General features: G+C 38.1%; 1 protein-coding gene across 14 annotated transcripts in view; it reads left to right on the top strand.

Annotated features, from left to right (window-relative positions):
• The window catches only part of HDAC9 (histone deacetylase 9), a 462,804-nt gene that overhangs the window by 335,352 nt on the left and 105,372 nt on the right, over positions 1 to 22,080 (top strand). For all 14 annotated transcript variants that reach the window (XR_003534444.1, XM_027684600.1, XM_027684601.1 and 11 more), the window contains one exon: positions 13,024 to 13,131. Coding sequence is in view for 13 of the 14 variants with exons in the window: in XM_027684600.1 (XP_027540401.1) it covers positions 13,024 to 13,131 (108 nt within the window). In the remaining variant the exon portion in view is untranslated. The remainder of the gene's footprint in view (positions 1 to 13,023; positions 13,132 to 22,080) is intronic.

Below are 22,080 nucleotides of genomic sequence, written 5' to 3' on the forward strand. Positions count from 1 at the left end.
GTTCTTTGAAATCCTCCAACTAATGACAGTATGTTGTCTATTCTAAAGCTAACACAAGTCAAAATTGCTGAGCGTAACTTCATTTTTTTAAGCATTTAAATTAACCTACACCTTTTTTTCAGTCTGTATGCTTTATTTCTTATTTAAATTCATGGCAATTGGATTAAAGAACATGTTGTAGAAACAGGTCTTTTATTTATTTTTTTTCTAGTTGGTTTGCCTTTCTACATATTATTACTGTCAGGCTTGCTGTGGGGCTTTTTTAAAGGAATGGGTTATGACCTTTTTCAAGGTAAATAATCAGATTAGGAGCTCTCTTTCAGTGATATTTAGCTGTTGATTGGTTAAGATGAGCTCTGGGATAGGGAATTGCTTCAAACTACGTGGAAAGCAATTCTTAAGTTTACTTTCAGAAATGATGGTGGAAAGAACAAAGAAATATTGCTACTTAGTAACTTTGAATTTAATTGGCAGTTATAGAGCGTAATCAATGTAAAGCAGGAAGAGGAATTCATGCAAAGACTTTAAGGACGGATGGGAGAATTTTTTTTAATGTTTGTTGTAATTTTTTTCTTGCTTGTTTGCATCACTACTTGTTTGCTACAGAATACAATGAGAAAATGTTAAGAAAAATAAATTCCATTCTTGCAGGAGACTTTATGATTGCGTTTCGAACCAGGGTTTTCAGAGGTCTTTGATCCTATTGTCTTCTAGCCAAGCAGAGACCTTGCTGGTTGTTATTATGCAGGTCTATTATGAAACAGATTAGACTACTCACATAGGGAATGAGAAACCTAGGCTTAGTTCTCTACACTCCTAGGCTGGATTTAATATCAGAGATCCCATTCTTAGTGGATCTTGTTACCACACAGGAGATCAAATGTTGTTTCTTTTTGGGGACCCTCATACCACGCACTGAAGCTGTGCCACTGTTGGAAAGAGCACCAAAAAAGTAAGACAGAGCATAAGTAGGATACAGCCCATGTACCTAAGGCTATAATCTACCTATTATATATTTATAAATACTGTGAAATCCTAGCTCTGAGGCCTTGCTCCACAGAAAGCTTATAAATTTGATGTGAAAAATCACTGAACAGAATGAAAACTGTTCTTGGATCAAGGACTGGAACTCAGGACTTCACAGACATTGATCAACTGATGGGCTTTACAGACTGTATTGACATGAGTTTTGGATGGCTCACATTGTTCCCAAATTAAAGTCCAACTAACCTCTAAAACCCTGAATTCTACTCTATTACTAATTTTGTTATCTCTGTTCTAAAACTGCAGTCAACATTAGAGATCCTCTTCTTTGGATATTACTCACAATTACAGCGAAAGAAAGTTTTTTTCAAGAATTTTGAAAAGCAAACAAGAGGCAGTCTGTGTCCATAACTAATATTTTCTGATCCTTTTTCATCACAGCACTATATCTTTTGTATCAGTGCAAAATGCATATAAAGTTACAACTTACTCATTTTGTAAGCACCCTTCATCCATATGAATCCTCTTTCAAGTAGAGCTAGGGACTGGTTATGTCAGTCATTGGTGAATATGGCTTGGTATAAGTTAGGCTTTCTGAAGAAATCAAACAATAAACTTTACAGTTTTATAAGAAACTAAGTAAGTAATAATTAGCTCACTTATCTAAGAGCAAAAGCTGTTTCATCCTTAAAGGTAAATTGAACAGTTCTCACAAAGAGAGACAAAAATTGCCTAAACTAACCTACTAAATTTGCAAATAACAGTTTTTCTTTCAATTTTGGTTATTTTTCCATCATAGGACTATCCAGGGTCAGCAGTATAACATCCACTGAAGTATGGGACCTCCCTCTTGCAATAATGCTTTTTATTCCTTTTTTTCAAACTTAACCTTGTTCCAGAACCAACTGCTGTTAAAGAATTCTAATACCAGGGGGATGAAATTCTTTGTGTTGGAGACAGACTAGCAGCTCTATGGCCAGCAGTTTTAATAACAAGAGATGGTTTCTTGCAGCTGGTCAGAGGTTTGGAATGTGAAAAGTTTTCCAGGAGAGGTGGGTAGATTGCAGGTGAAGTGGCCAAATGGGGAGAATAATCACAAATTATATTTTGGTTCTGTGGATTGTCAGATCATTCCACAATTTTTCATCTGTAAACAGCCACCAGAGCTATAACTGATCATTTGATCAATGCATCCATCCATTGCAAGTCCTATCCTGTTGTGCTGTGAAAATAACAATAAGAGAAGCAGAAATCTACTTTTAATGGGAGTTAGTTTCATCTCCTTATCTCCGTCTGTCACTAAAAATAGTGACTGTTTTCCTGCCTGTTTGACCTGCTGCTGTGTGAAGAAATCTTGAACTCATTTCTCAGCCATATTTTTTTGTCTAGCTGATAGGCAAAAAAAAACCACAAAAGGAAAGAAGAGCAGGCTTTTATGATAATGTCATCATCGGCTCCCAGCTTCAAACACTTCTGCGGCTTTTGAATTGTCATTTATAACTTGGAACTGAACCGACCCATAATTCCCTTGATGCATTTAGAGAAATTGATAACAGACTGCTTCTTTTATGGCTCAGAGGAGGCAACTCCAATCACATCACTATTGGCAGTCAATATTATTTTCTGACATGGTTGTATAAGTATAAAGGGGCTTATGGCATTTGTTTAGATGAGGAATGGGCTCTCAAGCTGTGCTGGGGTTTATGGGTCCAGATTACTGAGAAGCAAAGGGAATATGATGTTTGCAAACAGGATATGATTTTATTTAAGTTTGGGTTTCATACGTTGTTCCCTGGGGATTTTCCTGCAGACAGAAGAGAATTTCACTTTTATCATATGAAATTGGGCAGTTATCCAATCCCCCTGCTCTACCCCCCTAAAGACACTGCTCCAAACCTGTAATGTGTAAAGTCAGACCTTTAAATTGCAAGAGGAGGAACTGGGGAAGAACACCACCCTGCAAGAAATCAGACTTCAGAAGAATTAATATTTAGTGAACTGAACAAAGTGGTTCATGGGCTAAACATGGAGCCATCTAAATGGCTAAGAATGGCTTGTACATATTACAGAATGTCCGTTGCATTTCCTCTAATTCTGCTGTTACAGCAGTAAAACAGAGATTATATTTTCTGCTGGGATAAGCTGGTCTTGTTTCATTAACTGAAATGTAGCTTAGATCTTTCACATCAGAAGGCAATTTGGTCTGTAATTACCAAGAAAAGAAATACATAGCTATAAAATCTCTCTATATTTTTACAAAATTTACAAAAAATTCCTGCTTTCTGAATGTTAAATTTTCTTCCTGGCATTCCTTGCTGTGGCAGCTGGACAGTGCTACTTTTTGTCCTGACCACACAGGAAGAAATGCAATAAGAAAGGCAAGATTTCACTACTATACAAGTTTAGTAAGTCATCCAGGAAAAAAATTGTTTCTTGCTGCTTCTCATTCTTCCCTTGATCTTCTCAGTCTATGCCCAGGAAGAACTTTCAGCCTTTACACATTATGACTCTTATTCCTCTTATTTCTATAAGAGCTACTGGTACCAATCTGGTTCCATTACTGTGGTACAATAGTTTAAAAATTAAGAAAATATTGGCAATGGCATTGCCTCCTTATAGCAAATTTTAGGGTCCAGGCTGCTTAGGTGTCTCTCTCCTTAAGTGTTCACAAAAAAATCTGTCTATAACGAAATCAGACTGCCTGTGGTTTGGGCACTCAAATTAACCATCACCTCCACACAGATATTAGAATTAACTTGTGTCTTTCCCCTGTATCTCAGGCTGTAAGAAAATAGGTATAGTCCTTTCAACAAAAAAAAAAAAGTTGGTTTCCTGGTTTGGGGAAAGCAATCTGTAAGTCCCAGAAGCTCATCTATTTCATATTAAGCCTTCCATTGTCAAATCTTTAGTGTAGCATGCTGCCAATATATTCACTATTAATTTAAATGACTTATTATTAACCTACTGAAATTTGCCAGTTATAACATTTTGAACCATATTGTGGAAGGCTTCCGGAAATGAAGGACTTGTTTACCTCTTAAGCCTCTGTCTGCTGCACCATCCCTAAAGAAATTCCAAGATTTAATCAAAACAACCTCACAGGCGTGTTATCCTTTACTTGATATATTTTGCAGACTATTTAGGACTCACAGTTACATGGTGTTGACCATGTGATATTTTCTGCAGAGGTCAACAAAATATGTGATCAAAAAGACCATTGTGGTACCACCTCAAGGAACAACTTAAGGCCAATGGGGATGAAACCAGAGCAAGGGCTGGAGGTTTGTCATTCCAGAGCATTTAAGGGACTTTGTGCTCCATCACTTGATGCAGTTCCAGATAAACCTATTGAGGCTATGCACAGGATGAGGGAATGAGGGTGTATAATGTACTCCCAGCTGTGCTGGTGAATACACTTTTTAGGTGGTATACCCTGTCAGTTCTGGCAATTCATGGCAGTCGGCTGTTTCAGTTGCTTATGCTTTGTAGTAACATATCAATTAATATTACACTTTAGTCAAGCTCTCATGCATAGAGGAATCTGGGTTTTCCAGCTGACAAGCTCACATCTTCCTTGAGTGGGCAAACTAACGAAGAAAGAAGGAATTCAGATAAAACCTGCACATTTAATTAACTTGCAGTTCAGAACAACAGTTCTCTGAAAACTCACTTGTCCAGCTTTTATGTACCTAATTTAAGACAAATTACTGAAACAGCCAAAGCAGGACCCTGATCACCCTTTCTTGCTATATAACCACATATAGCCATAAGTATCACTAGAGCAGGAGTCAGTTCACCTGAGATCGACTGAAGGTGTTTTGATTTCCTTCATTGACAGGGACTTGAAACAACTAAGTTCCAAATTTTAGGCACATTGATTTTAGGGGGGAAAAAAAGTTAACAAGGTTGATAACATGAATCTTGATCACAGCAGATAGATAGCCTTCCTTTACTGAGGTAGAGAGACTTCATCTCTGGTTCTGGAAAGTCTAACAGTGTCCCATCTCTGGGCAGGGAGAGGATTCCACACTTAGCATATCAACACCATGGCCATAAAAAAAGGAAAAAAAATTTCTTCACACTATAGGGCAGATATTTTGTCCCTATCTTGTCCTTCCACGGCATTGAGGTGGCCCTGTGCCATCCACCACAGAGCCTGAGGTTTAGACCAGTGAGAGTGAAAATATTCAACTGAGAGATACAGTTCCTTGGTATTGCTGCAGGTGCAATGGACTTTTTTAGAACAGTCCTAAACTGCTTTTACTTGCAGCAGGTAAGGATAGAAAGCTGAAGTGTGGTAATCTGCCAACTTGCCAAATACAGAACTCAGTCCCTCAGACAATTTCTTTTCCCCTTTCTAACAAAGGGCCTTTTTTCTTCGCTACTTGACCAGGTAAACAAAGATACAACACATGGAACACAGAAAATTATTGGAAAGTTAATGAACTACAAAAAAGTCAAATCTTTAAAGGTCTTACCTCATTTTCTGCATTTCCTAAAAACTGTTGTATTGCCAAAGGCCAGCATTATACAAAGAAACCTTCTTATTTTGCAAAATAAGAAACATTACATAAATATAAATACACACACATATGTTAAACAATAGAATAGTACCATATACAATCTACTATGCTATTTACTCTCCCCGGACTTAATCACACACCCATATGGATTTGAAGCAGAATCCACATTTGCACTTTAAAAACACATCATGTGTTTATTTATAATTTAACCCCAGAAAAGCTCTCTGAAGAGGAAACGTTCATGTGTTGCTTGTCTGAATAAACACCAGGTTCTAGCATAGTTCCATGGTAGCCTCTAACATAAAGATCATCTACATCCAAGAAGAAAGCTGAAATGCTATGTATTACTAAAAATGTGTTCAGCAGTAAATGACAAAACTTTTTTAAAATAAGGCTTGAATTTTGCACAAAAAAGTTGCATTTTCTGTAACTGTATGCATTACAATCAACTATACATTGTTGTATCTACTTGCCCACAAACTCCCGGAAACTGCATGATCAAACATAAGAAGGCAGTTGCACAAGCATTTTCACATACTAACCCATTAAATACTAAAACAAATATAAAGTTAAATTAATGGAGTACTCACAGCTAGGTCTGAAAGTGCAGTAACACTTTTTACAAGCATCTGGTCATATATGCCACATATCTGAGACTTGAATCTGGGCCTAAGTGTTTTATTTATGAGTTTTTTCTAAAAACAAGTTCTAATCCACATCTAATCCATGCTATCCTCCCTCCATTCCCCCTACCAGTGATCCACACATCACTGTTTCACTGAGGTTTTGAGTTCCTTTACAGTGTTTAATGTATGCTTAATGAGATACAGAGATTCTGGATGCCTGTCATAAAAGTTAGTTTAAGTGAGAAACAAAACTATTTCTTGTTAAGATATTATTTTATTCAGGCTTCATCTTGACTTTTTTCTGATTCTCATTTTGAATGCGAAGCTATTTATTTTTTAATACAGACCTCACATATTTACTTGGTTTTTTACAAACCTTTAGATAAACTCCATTTTTATAGAAGCAGGGGTGCTGCATTTTTATCAGTGGCTGACTAACAACATCAGCAGCTCTGCTAGGCATTCAAATATTAATTTTTACTTAGCATTTTTTTACAGAGTATTTTATGGAAATTGGCTTTGATTTATAACAGGTTTTCAAGTTAGACTGCTATTGGCAGGAAAAGCTTTAAAGACGTTAAATATTCTACATACAGTGGGTACCTGTATTGTCCACATTCCTTGTTCTTGCCAGAAAGAGACTTTTTGGGTCAGAATTATTAGCCTCCAAAATTATTTTTAGAAGTCCTTTTCAATGAATATTATTATTGATAAATTCTCCAACTGGAATTATTAAAACACAGAAGAGAAGTCAATGCAAGACCAAGGGAATTCCATACTTTTTGTTTAAGCAATGATTTGTGATGATCCTCTGAACTATTCATCCCATTGGAGCCTAAAGATCACATCCCCTTCACAATTTATTTGTAAACCACACTGGTAGGCAAGAAAATATGAAAAGCTGATATTTTGGGTGCTCTTTATGGCAGGCGGTTTAGATTAAAACAGCCGGAAATGCCTTTGACAGAAAAAATCTTTGATACAGCTCTAACACAGCAGTAAAAATAAAGGAAGCTCACTGTACATATTTTTTCCTAAAGTAGTCCACTTTTACACACTTCCTGTATGTGGGATTTATGGAAGAAACGTCAGCCATGCAAACCTCTTCTCCTTTGTTCCTTAACGAGAGACGTGGATGACAGGCCATTCATTAGAAGTTGTTCCTTGGAGATGATGTGCACACCTTCGCTTCTTTAGTCATGGTGAGATGAAACAGCAGCTGAAAAGCACGTTGAGGACCTTTTGCTTCTTAGTGGAAATCACAAAGGTGATGAATGATCACCAGAACATCTGTAAGAGTGGGAGGTGGGAGCTATGAGCGTGACACCTGGGAAGCTGCACTGCTCATGGTCAGGAGCAAAGTATTACAAACTTATGCGGTAGCGTTCGCTGGCACCAACTGTCTCCAAGAATGACAGGCTCGTTGCTGGAAGTGGTACCAAAATGCCACACACAATTTTTAGAGGTTGCAACACTTCAGGAAAATATTTAATTTCTATTTTCATGCCAGAGAACTGAAAAACCCCAGTGACGGAAACATGTTTGCTCTGGCATAAGTGTTAAGAGAGTGAGATTCTGAACGCTTTTAAAGCCAAAGCACAGGAATTTGCTCTGCAAAACACAAGTTTTATTAAATTTCAGTATCACTGAGGCGGTCTGTATTCTCCAATATTATTTGTCACAGATTTCTTAATCAGTTTGTTTACTTCAAATAGGTACAATGCTGTTAGCTAATCAGATTTTATTTACTCATCAGTATTATAACCATTTATATCAAAGGACAGAATTTTTTCTAATGTAGTTGTTTTTCCATATTTGTCTTGAAATGTAACTGTCTGAAGTGCACGCTGAATTAACTTCATGCAAGAACAGTTGAGCTCAACCTCTGCTCTTTAAAAAAAGGGCAAAGAATCCTTTTAAACTATTGTAAAGAACTGCTACTTTTCAGGTTGTTGCCAAGGATATTAGACACATAGAATACAATGACTGCTATCGAAGAAGCGTCAGAAGTGAAAGTTTCCATGAACACATAGATGACATCGCATTTCTGATCTGTTCTCAGAGAATAAGTAGAATCTCTCTTGCAGAGACACGTAGTAACTCTAGGACTGGTTTTGATTTTAATGATGGCAACAATTGTGCAGAGAATCCAGGGCAGGATGAGCAATTCAGTATATTTTTAATTTGTTTTAGGTATAAAATCAGAATTCCACTGCAGAAGCTGGATTTACATTAAATAACAAGTTGTGTGTGTTTGTGTGTGTGTGAGCAGGGGTGGGGAGAGAAAGTTCTAGGATGCTTTGAATCCATCCCAAAGCAGTAGCTTGGGCTCTCTCATATTTTTATATAGTTATCAGTGGATGTGTATTTAAGGCAACTTCAGAGTTTACAATAATTATTTAAGAGAGATAAATAACTTGTACAGATGAATAAACCATCCAGGGTTTGAAAAATGGAAAGGTTTGTTAGACTGTGAGCAGCATTTCTGGTCAGCAGAACTGTGATCCACTGATCATTAGGGAGATTCCAGGAGGTTTCCAAAAGAAATAGAACTGAAAGAGAGCAGGAGTCAAGAGATTTTGTAGCAGGGAAAGGGATGGGTAAAACAAAAAGCAGTTACAAATATATCTTTAAAATACTTCAAAATTATTCATTTTATTCACATTATTATTCACACTACTTTTTTGCTCCTCTGAAGTACATTCCAGATAAATGTAAATAGCAGGACAAGTAACATTTCCAGGGTCATCAACTGCAGTGATTTCATAAAGATCATTAAGTAAGCAATCTCTCTTTCAGATGTATTCTCATATCCTTCGTCTTTACTTTCAGATACACACGCCATAACCCAAGCAAGGTATAAGAAGTATATCTATAGATATTATAATAAAACTTCCCAACTTTACAGTCAGTCTTAACATGAAATTGTCCAGCCAAGAGGGGTTACAGTACAAGCTTTCTATCTGCTGAAATGTCTCTGCTGTTAGGCTTCTTGTTTCCTAGCTTGTTTTGAGTATGCTTAAAGTCTTCATTGTGAAAGTCAAGTTATCACATAGATACTTCTTGCAGGAAGCATTCATATCAATTTCTTCTTGTAGTGCAAAGCAGAGAATTTCTGAACATGGGGCTTGAAACATTAGTTTCATTCAGTCAGGAGAAGTTACCTACATTTCTTTTCACTTAAGTCATTCCCTTCCTCTTTAATGCCTCCACATCCACTTCAGGGACAGGTAGCTTAATTTCTATCATCTGTAGCTTTACAGAGTATTAGCTTGGCTACACATGCCAATGATTGAGCTATACTAGATGTGCTTGAAAAAGCCTGCAACCTACAGTGCTCATTCAGGAAACCTGGAGTGAAGTAAATCCATATGTGTGTTAGAAAGTCAGTGTTCAGATAGGACTTATGCTCTCTGGTTCTTGGGGCTTTCATGCACAATCCTTCTTTGAAGAGCTGCAGCAGTGATAGGATTTTTGATAATGAAATGTGTAGTATGCTCGTAGTTCAACACTGACATTTTGATGCTTTAAAAAAATGTTTTCATTTGGTTAGACATTCAGAAGATTTTCCTACCCTGACAATTTCTTTAAAGGACTCTTAAATAGAAATAATATATTTAAATAAACAGAAAAAAGGCCTAAGATTCTGCGTTAGAATTCAGTTACAAATGCTGTATTTTCTGTAAATTTGTGTAACATTGTCTGCAAAACAACCCTAATCAAGATAGATTTTTCACTGAATTCTCTGGCTGCTCCAAAGAATTTGAAGACTTTGTCATAGTCTGTGATTCAGAAGCCATCATATTTGCCACAAATTCATGCATAGTCAGCATCTAGATAGGCTGTCAGATATATGCGATACATATATGAACTAGAACCAGGAAACCACAGTGTCTAAACTTATTCTCTTTACTTGTATAAAATCTAACAATTTCATCTCACAGGAATAAAGAAAAGCATATCAAGTAGGATTCTACATAGCTGCATTTCATATACAGCCTGACAACTGGGCCAGGCTAGTAGCTGTAATTTTAATGGGTTTGCCATTTATACCACTGTATTTCAACAGCAATTTACAAAATAAACATTGAGTAATGCTAAAAGTAAATCTCTGTTTAAACACCTGAAACGTTTAAGGCAATACACAGAACTAAAAGAGATATAAAATGGAGTGAGATGGCATTATCTAGTTACAGTTAAAGCATTGGATATGTGATGCAAGTTCTTCTAGGTTGTTCTTCATGAGATGTTCCTCAGAAATCCAGTCTTAACTTTGCAGAAATATGAAATAGGATTTGACATCTAAGTTTATAATACTGTGCCTTTTCAGAGTAACTATTCATGTATTTATGTTAGTTCTCTTTTATTACAGTGCATTAAAGTATGCAGCTTCAGTTGACTACCCCTGGCTTTGAGACTTTACCATTCATTTCATGTACCACACCCAAGAGATTAGCTAAAATACCCTGAATTTCCTGTGTTCAGTTAGGTGGTCATTTTTGAAAATTTCTCAGGAAACACTGTTTTGTTCCCCGATTGTCCATTTTTTCTGCCAGTCCAGGTATGTTTAGGCAGCAGTCATTCAAGTGGTCTGAGAGAAATTTTTCAGTGGATGATACTTGGTCTTATTGTCACAGTTCAGTCTACTCACACTCAGTTGAAAGCAGAAAATGATAAATGCTGTATCCTGGCCAATACTCAGCATTCAGTGAATGGGGAGGCTGCCGTCTCACATGCCAGAGCAGACAACTGTCTTGAAGGGTGGGTACTCTCAAGCTGTGGCAACAATTTTAACTTAATCAGCCTTCTTGGAAATGAATCATAGTCCCTTTGAGGATGCAGGTTCCTGCTCGTGCCCTGGTGTACCGAGCAGCTGCCATTGAATCATTTTCATCAGCCACTCCTTCATGTTAACCTTAATTTGCTAGCCATAAAAATGGTAAGAGAGTACTGCCTCCCAACCCTCTTGCTAATAGTTCTCTATTTAAAATACTGCACAGTATTTTTCAAACTTTATTATTATTTGATTAAATTGATTTAACCAATGACCTCTACTTATTTATCTCTTTATTTGTTTTAAAAATGAAATTTGATTCACAGTTGCTTTAAAGCAAGACAGAGACAATCTGAAGGTCTGCCTAATGTTACATACATGTAATTTTTTTTACTACTTGGCTTCTTTCTTATATCTTCTTGTAATTGTCTTAGTTACCTATTAATTAGTGTGCATCTTTGGGAAAACTATTAAATTTCATTAAATGCCAAGGTATCAATCTACAAAAGAGATAACACATCATCCTGTATCAAGCTGATGATGCTTAACTGTGTTTGTACAACATTTGAGTTTCTCAGATGAAAACACGGCATACTGTTAGATTACTGTTATTCTAAACTTTGCAAGTGAAATCCAGTCTTCTTTCTTAGCTCTACTGCGAATACAAACTATTGTCATTAGTTCTGCTGCATGGACACAAAACTGATGAAAATGATAGAAAAATCAGGTCCAGTATACTAGAAATTAAGATCATTTTAGTAGCTTGAAATATAATATTATTGTAACAGTAACACAGAAGACATTTGACAGGTGTAGAGAAGATCAAACTTCTTTCTGTTTCAAATGACTAATCAGAGAAATTCCTCAGAACCTCCAGAGTTGAGAGCAGTTGCATCCATTTTCAATTACTTGATTTCTTTTCTTCTTCCCTTTTTTTTTCCCCCCAAAGAAATTAGGAACAGAAGCTTCTAGTTCAAACTGAAAACATGTCTTAGTGTGCTTGGAATTCATCCAAATAGCATCTGCCACAGTATTTTGTCTATCCCTAAACGATTTTCTTTTCATGATAAATTTGTACGGTACGATACAATTAAATGCACTTCCCATGGAGCATCGAGGAAGTCTGGCTGTCTCTTTGGATAACATTCTCAAACTATTTAACACCAGCAAATCTGCTCGGCATAATATCATAAAGGGATACACAATATTTCACGTATACGTTTTGCTATGTTTCTCCAAATAAACAGTTCGTAAATATAGATTTCAAAAGTAAAATTTTAGCATACTGATGGAAGCTGTAGAATGGTGCTGCTTAGCCATCCTTATAATATTTTCTTTATAACGTTTTCTTTAGAATATTTTCTGTAACATACATACAATGTCTATTAAGTCACACTGGCTCATTTAGAAATTGCAGAAAATAATTTTCTCTGCTTTAAATAACCACATTCATCTGTTACAAAACGGAACATAAGGCCTTTCAGTCAAAACTTATTAATTCATCAGAACTGGAGATACAGCAAGGGTCTCGCTTTATTTAATTCAATTTTCTGTCTATGGCAATATTGACTACCAAAATTACTCAAAAAAATTAAATCATTCTGATTTCAGTCACAACCAATTCCTGCCTGGGTAGGAAAGATGAGTGCTTACTGCTGTTTTTCATTTTTAAGAAAGAGGCATTGGCCTATGCCACTGACCAGCTCTGATGGCTGCCCGTGCCGGCTGCTGGGGCCAGCGGTGGCTGTTCCCGATGGACACTCGGTCCAGGCGGTGGCAGGTCCTCGTCAACCCTCCAGCCGGCGTGAGGAGCGTCTGGCAAGCAGGCCTGGCCCGAACGATGTAACACTGTTTGTAATGAGAAATCTAAACAGGGAATGGCAGCGAGGCATGACAGGAATGTGTTTCCATTGGAGAAGCCCGTGCAGAGAAAAAGCATAAGCAAAGCCATGTCCAGAAGGCCTTTCAGCTGGCCAGCACGGAAGACTGATGTTATTGTACACGGGCTGTCACGCTGCCAGCCCTCCCTCACGGGTTTGTTTTCTCTTATGCTCTCCCTCTCCCTCTCCCTCTCCCCTCTCCCCTGCCTTCCTCTCGGGGCCGGCTGTTTGCTCAGGTGGACAGTGACACCGTTTGGAACGAGCTGCACTCGGCCGGGGCGGCACGCATGGCGGTGGGCTGTGTCATCGAGCTGGCGGCCCGCGTGGCCTCCCGGGAGCTGAAGGTGAGGTCCGGGCCGCGCCGTGGGTGGGAGCACCGGGCGGGCCGGGAGCGCGGGGGGCTGAAGGCAGGCGTTGTTCCAGCGCTCTGCTCCGGGGAGGGTGGCGGGAGGGGAGCCGGGAGGGCGGCCACGAAGGTGTGGCAGTGCATGAGCTGGAGCAGCGGTGGGTAGTTCCAGCGCAGAGGTGCTGCAGTCCGAGGTGAAGTCATTCATAGCATTCACATCTCCGGCGGCGCTCGCTTTGAAGTCAGTTTTTTTGTTTTGTTTTGTTTTGTTTTTTAATATGGTTATTTAGTCACGTGCATAACCTCAGGATACCACCCAGCGAGAGGGGAGGCAGGCAGCAGGCCAGGAGGAAGAGGAGGGCGATGGCCCAGGAGGTGCCCAGCTGCCAGGCTGCCTGCCCCGCGTGCTCCTCCCGGACCGCCTTCCCGCTCCTATCTCCGTGCCGCGCGATCTGCAAGGCATGATGTACGAAACCCAAATTATCCCCAGTCTAAACAATTTATAAAAGCTCCAGACCTGACAGACTTTGACATTTTATTTGGTATTTTAACGGCCCCATTTAAAGGTACACCATATGCAGCCAGAGTGCAGGCTTGACCCAATAAACATTGTTGGAGCGAACATGTCTCCTTAATGAAACTGTTTATTCACTTTCCATTCCGCATACTAATGGATTCAGTCCTATTTCCAGAATCAAGATGGAAATAAATATTTCAGAATTAGCATGGCATGATGATTTTTAAAATTCTGAATTTTATTTGAAGTTCAGAACTTTATTCCTGTATATCTTTTATTTTAGTCAAAATATGTTAGCTATCTATTTGCAAATGGGTACATTCATTTATGTACATATATGGATAGATATATAATATATAGGTATATAAATGACAGCATGCTCAGATGAAATGCAGTACTGTAGCTCTGACACAACTGAGTGCAGTTACTAAACTTTCGTGTTCAGACACTGAAATGCTTAGCCAAGTACTACACAAAATGTACAAATTTTGAAATCTTAGATCAAGAACACGGCGCATCATATGGGATCCTCTTGTGCATCCTGCCTCATGGGTGCTTCATCACCTTTAAGATTTTTTGGGCACAGTAGGATACATAACTCACTGTGCATTATTCCCACCCAACACGACTAATCAAAGTGAAGAAGGTTTTCTTGTATCTCATTTTTATCTTTGGCAACTGTAGGACACAAGGCAGTCTCTAAGGCAGTTTAAAAGCAAGTTTTGATGAGAATAATGTGTATGCACTTCACTTGACATGAGCAGGAGTCTGCTGCAGAATCTTCACAACTTACTTCTATATGTTTGTAGTGTTTTTCACAGTGTGAATGCTCTTGTTTATTTATGTCTGTGATATCTGAAAAGAATCAACCATTAGCCATTGTGAGATTTCACTTACTATTGGTCTGCAGTAGTCTGTAAAAAGATATTTTATATTTAAATGTTTTATATTTAGTAGTACTAGTATGTGGTTTACTATAACGTTGTTGATCCTAAGTAGAATTTTTTTCCACAATGCAGAGAATTGCACCAGTCTCATGCAACTTGTAGTTGAGACATAGGAAAAGTAATTGTTCAACAGGTATGCCCAGTATTTGGTTTATAGCAAATAATCAAGAAAACAGAAATTGAAAGGATTTGCTATGAACTAGAATTGGGAATACTCCTGCCATTCCTGTAGGTGTTTATCTAACGTGCTCCTAGACTTCCAGCATGAAGCCCAATGACTTACATGGCAGTATGGCATCTGAATGAGCTATCAATCTGCATGTGGTATTTTTAATTTAAGGTTACGGAAAGGTTATTAATGCCTGACTGACAGAAGAAAAGCATGCTAGAAGAAGTTCTGTAAATGCAATGATTCTGACATTAGCTATTTTGTCAGTGTTCCTATGCTTGCTTTGTTACTTCATCCACACAAAACCAGGGTTTGCTAGCAAGTTTTCTCCCAATACCCTCATATGGTAAATGGCATTAGGGGGGATGTTTTGTAGTGTATTCTGGAGTTTTCTACATGGTGTTCAGGATGAAACTGTAGATAGCTGTAAGATTTTAGACCCAAGATCTGTATGTTCCAGTTTACCTTTATGCCTTTAAGTGTTCCATTTCCATCTAGCTGCCATTTTTTCTCTAGAAAAATAAGTGTTGCATTGAATAGCTGTTTGTATTAGGGAAAATACCAATTCTGTAGGGTACTTGTGAGGATCTGAGGGGAAGAAAGTGAAGCCGACCACTTTCATGTGCATTCACTGAGCAAATATGCATGTGAAGTAACCATTGGAGGCCTGTACTGTGAACAGAGTGGGAGGATTAAGCTCTGATGGGAATGATCTGCTACAGCCTCAGAATTTTTGGATGACAAAAAAAGCACCTTCCAAGAATTGTATGCAAGCTATTGCAGCTCTGCAACATGTAAACAACAAGATGAGAGCAGTAGAGAAACACACTGTAGTTGTTCCCTGGATGTTTATCACTGTGGATTGCTATCAGATGGTGTGCTGTCAGTTTGGTGTCATCTTAAGAAAAATGGTAAATTATGAGACAGGGCATACTGATTTCTCTGAAATTCCACTGAGAAGAGTTGCATATTGTGAAGTTCACAGTGGCAGATTTACAATACACAGAAAGGACTAACCACAGAGCAGTGCTTCAGATTGCAGCCAAGGAGGCTGTGGATTATCTACCCACTGCACTGGAGATGCCTTTTTCTGAAACAACCATGGTGATGTTAGGATCATGTCAGAGGAGATCTATCTAGTGTTGACAAGGTTTTGAGACAAGAAGCCTCAGGAATGGGATGCCTAAGTGTTTAATTTAACAAGTGCTTTTATGACATGAGAATTATCAAATTTGTCAGTGTAGTTAGGTATCAGCAGCCCAGATATTTCTTACATCTTTATGAATTAATATATATGTTTTCATAAAGTCTAACATGGTTTTCATAAAGTCTAACATGGTTTTCCTAAAGTTAAATTATTTTATAGACATGAATTCAGTCAATTTAAAACTGAAATTTTTTACTATACTTCTTATCTAGAGTGTAGAAACTAATAAACATAAAGTGTCCTGTATTGACTGGCATCTGACATTTAAAGGTTTTTTTCAATTTCTATGCTTATTGCTTGGTCTCTACTCATATCGCTTGCTAGTGCATAGAGTGATAGTTATAGGTTGGAACTATAGGTACATGCTGCTAAGAAAAGAGTTGAGGCTACAAAATAAACCAAGAAAGTCTGCAGAACAATTGTGAGATTCACTACAGAGCTGGGCATGACTCAAACTCATATGCAAGGCAAAGGTTTTTTACTTTGTTCTGAATTTCCTGAGACTATCAGTCCCATTTCACACAAGTCTCATTGAGAACAGCAACGTGTTGTTTATCTGATTTGGATGGTGTTCAAAAACTGACCAGGAGTTAAGAGTTTTCTTCACTGTAGTTCAAACCCCTTGTGAGACATCAGATTTCTTTGATCTCTGACTAATGAGGAAAGCATCAATATGACAGTACTAGGGATGTAAAACAATTTGGTTTACTGAAATTCTGTTGCTGCCACAATAGTAAGTTATTGTGGTGGTGGCGGTTTGTTTGTTTGTTTGCTTTGTTACTGTTGTTGTTTTTTAATCAGAACAAATTGTCTCTTCTCTGAGGAGTCAATCTGGATGGTTTTTATTTGATTACATCCAACTGTCAAAATTAACCATTTTGGGGGGTTGCTTAACAATATAACGAGCAGTCGTGGATATCCATTTGATACATTTTTGAGGTAATATTTAATAGAGAATAAAGAATTACATCAATGATATATAAAGTACTATACGTGTGATGTTATACTGAATTGAATGCTATGCTTTTGCTTTTTTTGCGAATTTATTTACATGTCTGATGAATGTCATCTTGGCAATATTACAACAGGAGATGAGCCTAAGTATTGCATGAAGGTTACCCTTTTTTGAGTTTTTTATAATTAGAAAAGCTGGTGATGCACAATGAGGTATTTATGTTATATGGAATCGGTGCCACATCTCTCCTGTCTGTCTGTTTTATACATTTTTCTGATTTCCCCAACAAATTTATGTAGATAGCTTTTAATAGTCTGTTGGCTGGCCACAGATCTTTAGAAGGGGGAAGTATATGGATCTGGGTGGATAGAATTCCACTAGACATTAGCTATATCCAATAAATAATTTTATCAGATTAGAGAGGTCTTGTGATATATTCTTTAGGTCTGGGGGAAGAAATACAGGTAGTGCCCTGCATATGATTTTTTGCATGCAGTATAGCTCATGAACTTAGCTTATGAATCATTGTCTCTAGCCTCTGCCTGATGACCATACTTTCAGAGAGAGGGCCTTAAAAGATCTGCATCTGCAGAGAGAGCATTCCTTTCCTGAAAGTGTCTGCTAAGGATCTCATTCCTCTCATTGCCGCAGGAGGTGGCACTGGGAGGTGCCATCCTGCCTTCCCTTCCCATTTATTTCAGACTGGTCCAGCTGCTTCCCTTACATGCTCAGCTCAGTTCATCTCCCCTCCCTGCTGTCGCGCTACTTTACTCATAGGCAACAAGGCACCAGGAGACTCTCCCCTTGCCTGTATGTGTCTGTCCTACACAGCAGGTACTTCCCTCCTGCTGCCCAACTGGATGAGTACAGAGGTTGTCCAAATCCCACATTAGACAAGTCTCAGAGGAAAACAAGGACAGTTTCTGCATCTGTGGTCTTTTTTCAGAGTTTCAGATTTCATTTGTAAGTCTTAGAGTTTCCAAAGAATCTCACCGTTAGGACTTAGCTTGCCAAATCATGGGTGTTTTTTCCTGAAAGAGTTTAAGTTGCTGATATTTTCGTTTTGTTAACGAAATTATTCAAACTTATGCTGCCATTTGTTTTGTTACCATATATTAGGTGTTTATGAAATGCTTGATACTACATTTAAGCACTTGGTATTCAGATAGTGTATTACATTAGTATGATAATTTTGCAATAATTATACTTTCTTGAATAATGTCCTCCAAAATGTTATTTGTTGTTGTAATGGTTGTTTTATTGTGTGTTGTTTTGTGAACAGTACATGTGTCTAAACTTCTTTTCTGATAACAAATTGTACATTTCTCTGACTGTCCCTTGATAGCTTAAAATTGACTGGCAGGTATAAAAGTTGTACAGGTGGAAAATATAATTTAAAAAGAGTATATCTAATAAGAACTTCTTTTTGCAATGAGAGATGACTTTCTGTCATCATTGGTAACTCAGTGCCAGAGCAATCCATGGAACCACTGAAAATCCAAAGGAACATTTCTGAAACATTTTTCTTCAGCCTCAGGCGACCCCCTTCAGTAATAGTATAAGCCAGGATTAATTATTTTAAGTACAGAGCCCATAATAAGGATTACTGTCTAGTTCACTTCGTATATCCTTTAAATATGTCAATGTTGGTGATACCAATACTTTTCTGTGATAGAAACATGTAGTGCCACATATTTTTAATTTGACAAATTTGAAACAGAAGAGACCTACACAATAAACCATCAAGAGCTGATAGGATTTGTGTGATTATTCCCTGTTAAAAAAAAAAAAAGAAAAACTTTGAATGAATTAAGAAGCAGTTTTCCAAAAGAGCACTCAAGAAAAAAGGCGCATAAGTTAAAAGCATGGTCTGAGATCTGTCCCGAATATCCACTTCAGCTGAATCGAGTGAAGCATAAGGCCTTTTTCTGCCTTATCATATGTATGTGTGCGCACACACATGTAAAAGTTGCCCTGCTGGTAGTTAGGGGTCATTTAACAGAATGAAAGCAATTGAAATGAGTTTCCTCCAAACCATAATCTGATACATTCCTTGGATGGTTCTTTCTGATAAGTCAGGTTGAATCAATACCAAAATAAACCTCCTGCATTTGGTCATTGCTACTCTGGTGTCTTTGTATAATCCATGGATGACTTAAATTGAACCTGAAACTCTCATTCCAAGTGAGCTTGGTTTTTACTGTTCCCAAGGCCTTTGTCACACAGGACTGTGAAGGAATCATCATGTGGTAAGTAGCACTAATCTAGTGAATAAACAGAATTAGCTTAATCAACCTCCTCTTCTCCCCATGTTCTTAGTTTTCTAGTCTTAAAAGTATTCTGTTTAAAAATCTTCAGCTGTCTTTCACAGTTCTACTGCTACGTTTTCTTGGAACAAAAAACTGAAAGGAATTATCATTTTAAAGATATAATAAACAAAAATATCTGAAAACAAATGTCTTCCCAGTCCCACAGTGTCCTTCCTCCAGTAAAGCTTCAGGCCAGCAAATTTCCATGCCTGCCTGAACAAAACCCCATACAGCTCCTCTGGTTACCTACAAAAATCTCCTTTCCTGGAAAGTGCTCTGTGCTCAGGTGCCTCCTGGACAATACTTCTCATGCAAGCTCTGCCTTACCGTTGTTTCTACCTCCATGCCCTATAAAACTCTTCCTCTGCCTTAAAAAAAAATTCTAAATGTGACAGCCACAGAAAGAGGTATTTTTCCATACCCAGACACAGCATTTTTAACAATGCATAGTGTGTAATAAACAGTAACAAATGAATGCTTATTTTACTACTGTTAAAGATATGGTTGATAAAAGCCATCAATCAAAATTACCAATGAAATCTTTTAGATAGAAGTTTGTATTGTGTGCTTTTACAAAGTTACAAAAATTGCAAAATTTCATATGAAACCATCTCTTATATACTTTATCCCAGCAATTATGGTTATATTTATAGCTGAATGACTGTTATTATTTCATATAATCATACAACTTTAATTATATGTGTGGTACATAGCTTATCTCCATGACCACTCTGTACTCTCTCTCTGCTTTCTTTCCCAATATAGTTAACACTAGTTGTGGCTAAACAGGGCATCGTGGTTGTATAGAAGTTAGTCAGCAAGCACCAACTTTTCCTGTGTATTTTCTGGTGCTATCCTCTTAGACCTTCAGGAAAGCAGATAGGGAACTCTTTGTTTCCATCGGAGTTGGATGTTTAATGTCCATTTCTGTGTTGTTGGCCTCTACTACCTTCATCTGCAAGACAAAATGATATTCCCTCCTGTCCATTACTGCGTTCGCAGACCCCCCGGGGTCAGATACTGGCTCCTGCTCTGGCAGTATGAGCAGCTTGCAAAATTGTCCTAAACGGATACCCAAGGATTGTCTCAGCCTTATACCACTCCCCCTTTTGCTTACCCTCCCTGATGGATGGCATAGTTTGGGATTGTGTTACAGCATAGTGGCATTGGTAAGAATAGGATTATCTTCGTCCTGTTACCAGTTGCAAGTGCAAGTCCAAGAACGCCATGTTTAAGCACTGCTAATTTTAAGAGCTAAATGCTAGATAGGTTAAGGGATTTAGACATGTAGAAAATAGCAACTTTAACACCTAACCTTAGAGGATGTTGAGCTTCAAGTATGGATTCAGACCCTGAGTTAGTTACCAGGTCTCCATCTGAAATACACAGAGGTTCCCAAGAAAGCTGTCCTTGGCAAGGTGTGCTGTTATATCAACTAGTGAACAGGAAAAAGTTCTGGTGAGAAATTTGCTCATTATTAGGGATTACACCCATTTTCCTGAAAGCCTTTTCTCAAAGATTATGAACTTCTGAACAGAATCTCAAAAACACAGAACAGTTGAGGTTGAAAGTGACCTCAGGAGGTCATTTCATCCACTTCCCTTACTCAAATAGAGTGACCCTTGAGCTAGTTTGTGCATCTCTAGGGATGGAGACTCCACAACCTCTCTGGGCAGTCTGTTCTATTGCTCAGTCACCCACATAGTAAAAGGTTATTTTCATATATTCAGATGAAACCTCTGATGTTTTGGTTTGTGCCCGTTGCCTCTTGAATAATTGGGTTAGATGGTATTGCTCTTTCATACAAGGCTTTACAACTTAAAATACAAGAAGACCTTCAATTCCTTCAGCTGGAAGGAACGTAATAATAATAATAATAATAACAATAATAATAATAATAATAATTCAAGGGTTTGATGTTTGAATAAGAGCTGAGGAAGAGTATGCATGACTCTAGACCTATTGTTAGAAATCTCAGACTGAAAAGATGTTTCTCAATATCTACTTTATGGACCACATAATCTAAATACACAAAGAGGTGTGGGAAAAATATTTAGATATTCATCCCCATGTTCAAGAAGTAGCTGAACCTGGTCTTCTACTGCTTCAATAAGTGCTCTTGGAGTGCCTGCTGGGATTCATTGCTATTTCTTGCATGGCACTGGCTTTTTTTGCAGTAACAAAACACCAGATAATTTTACTAGAGTAGTACCAGACTGAAACTAGTATATACTGATTCTCAGCGCTGATGGTCAAACACTTCTGACAGATAAAACCTGCATTCTGAATCGATGGTCTGAACACTTTCAGACCCTTTTCAGTACTAGCCATGTAGTCCAAGACACAGCCATTCAGTCTATCACACAACAACCGATGAAGTATGAATTGGATACTGCCCCCACTTTAGGAGAAACCCTTAAGGCCATTCAGCAGGTGAAAATTGGCAAGGCAGCTGGGGTTGATGGAATTCCAGCTGAAGTCTGGAAACATGGGGGCCTTGCACTCCATGCTAAATTTCACGAGTTCGTACTATGCTGTTGGGAACTAGGCAAACTACCATCAGACCTAGGCGGTGCAGTCATCATCACCCTATGTAAGAAGAAAGGAATTAAATCAGACAGTTCAAATTATCATGGTATTACTCTGCTCTCCATTGCTGGCAAAATCCTGGCAAGAATACTCTTGAACAGACTAATACCTGCTATAGCAGAAGGAATTCTACCTGAAAGCCAATGTGGTTTCAGAGCCAACAGGAGTACCACAGACATGGTGTTTGTCCTCAGACAACTGCAAGAGAAGTGTAGGAAACAGAACAAAGGTCTCTATGTAACCTTTGTTGACCT

Source organism: Neopelma chrysocephalum, unplaced genomic scaffold (genome assembly GCF_003984885.1).
Source record: "Neopelma chrysocephalum unplaced genomic scaffold, ASM398488v2 Primary Assembly neopelma1_67, whole genome shotgun sequence".
NCBI lineage: Eukaryota > Metazoa > Chordata > Aves > Passeriformes > Pipridae > Neopelma > Neopelma chrysocephalum.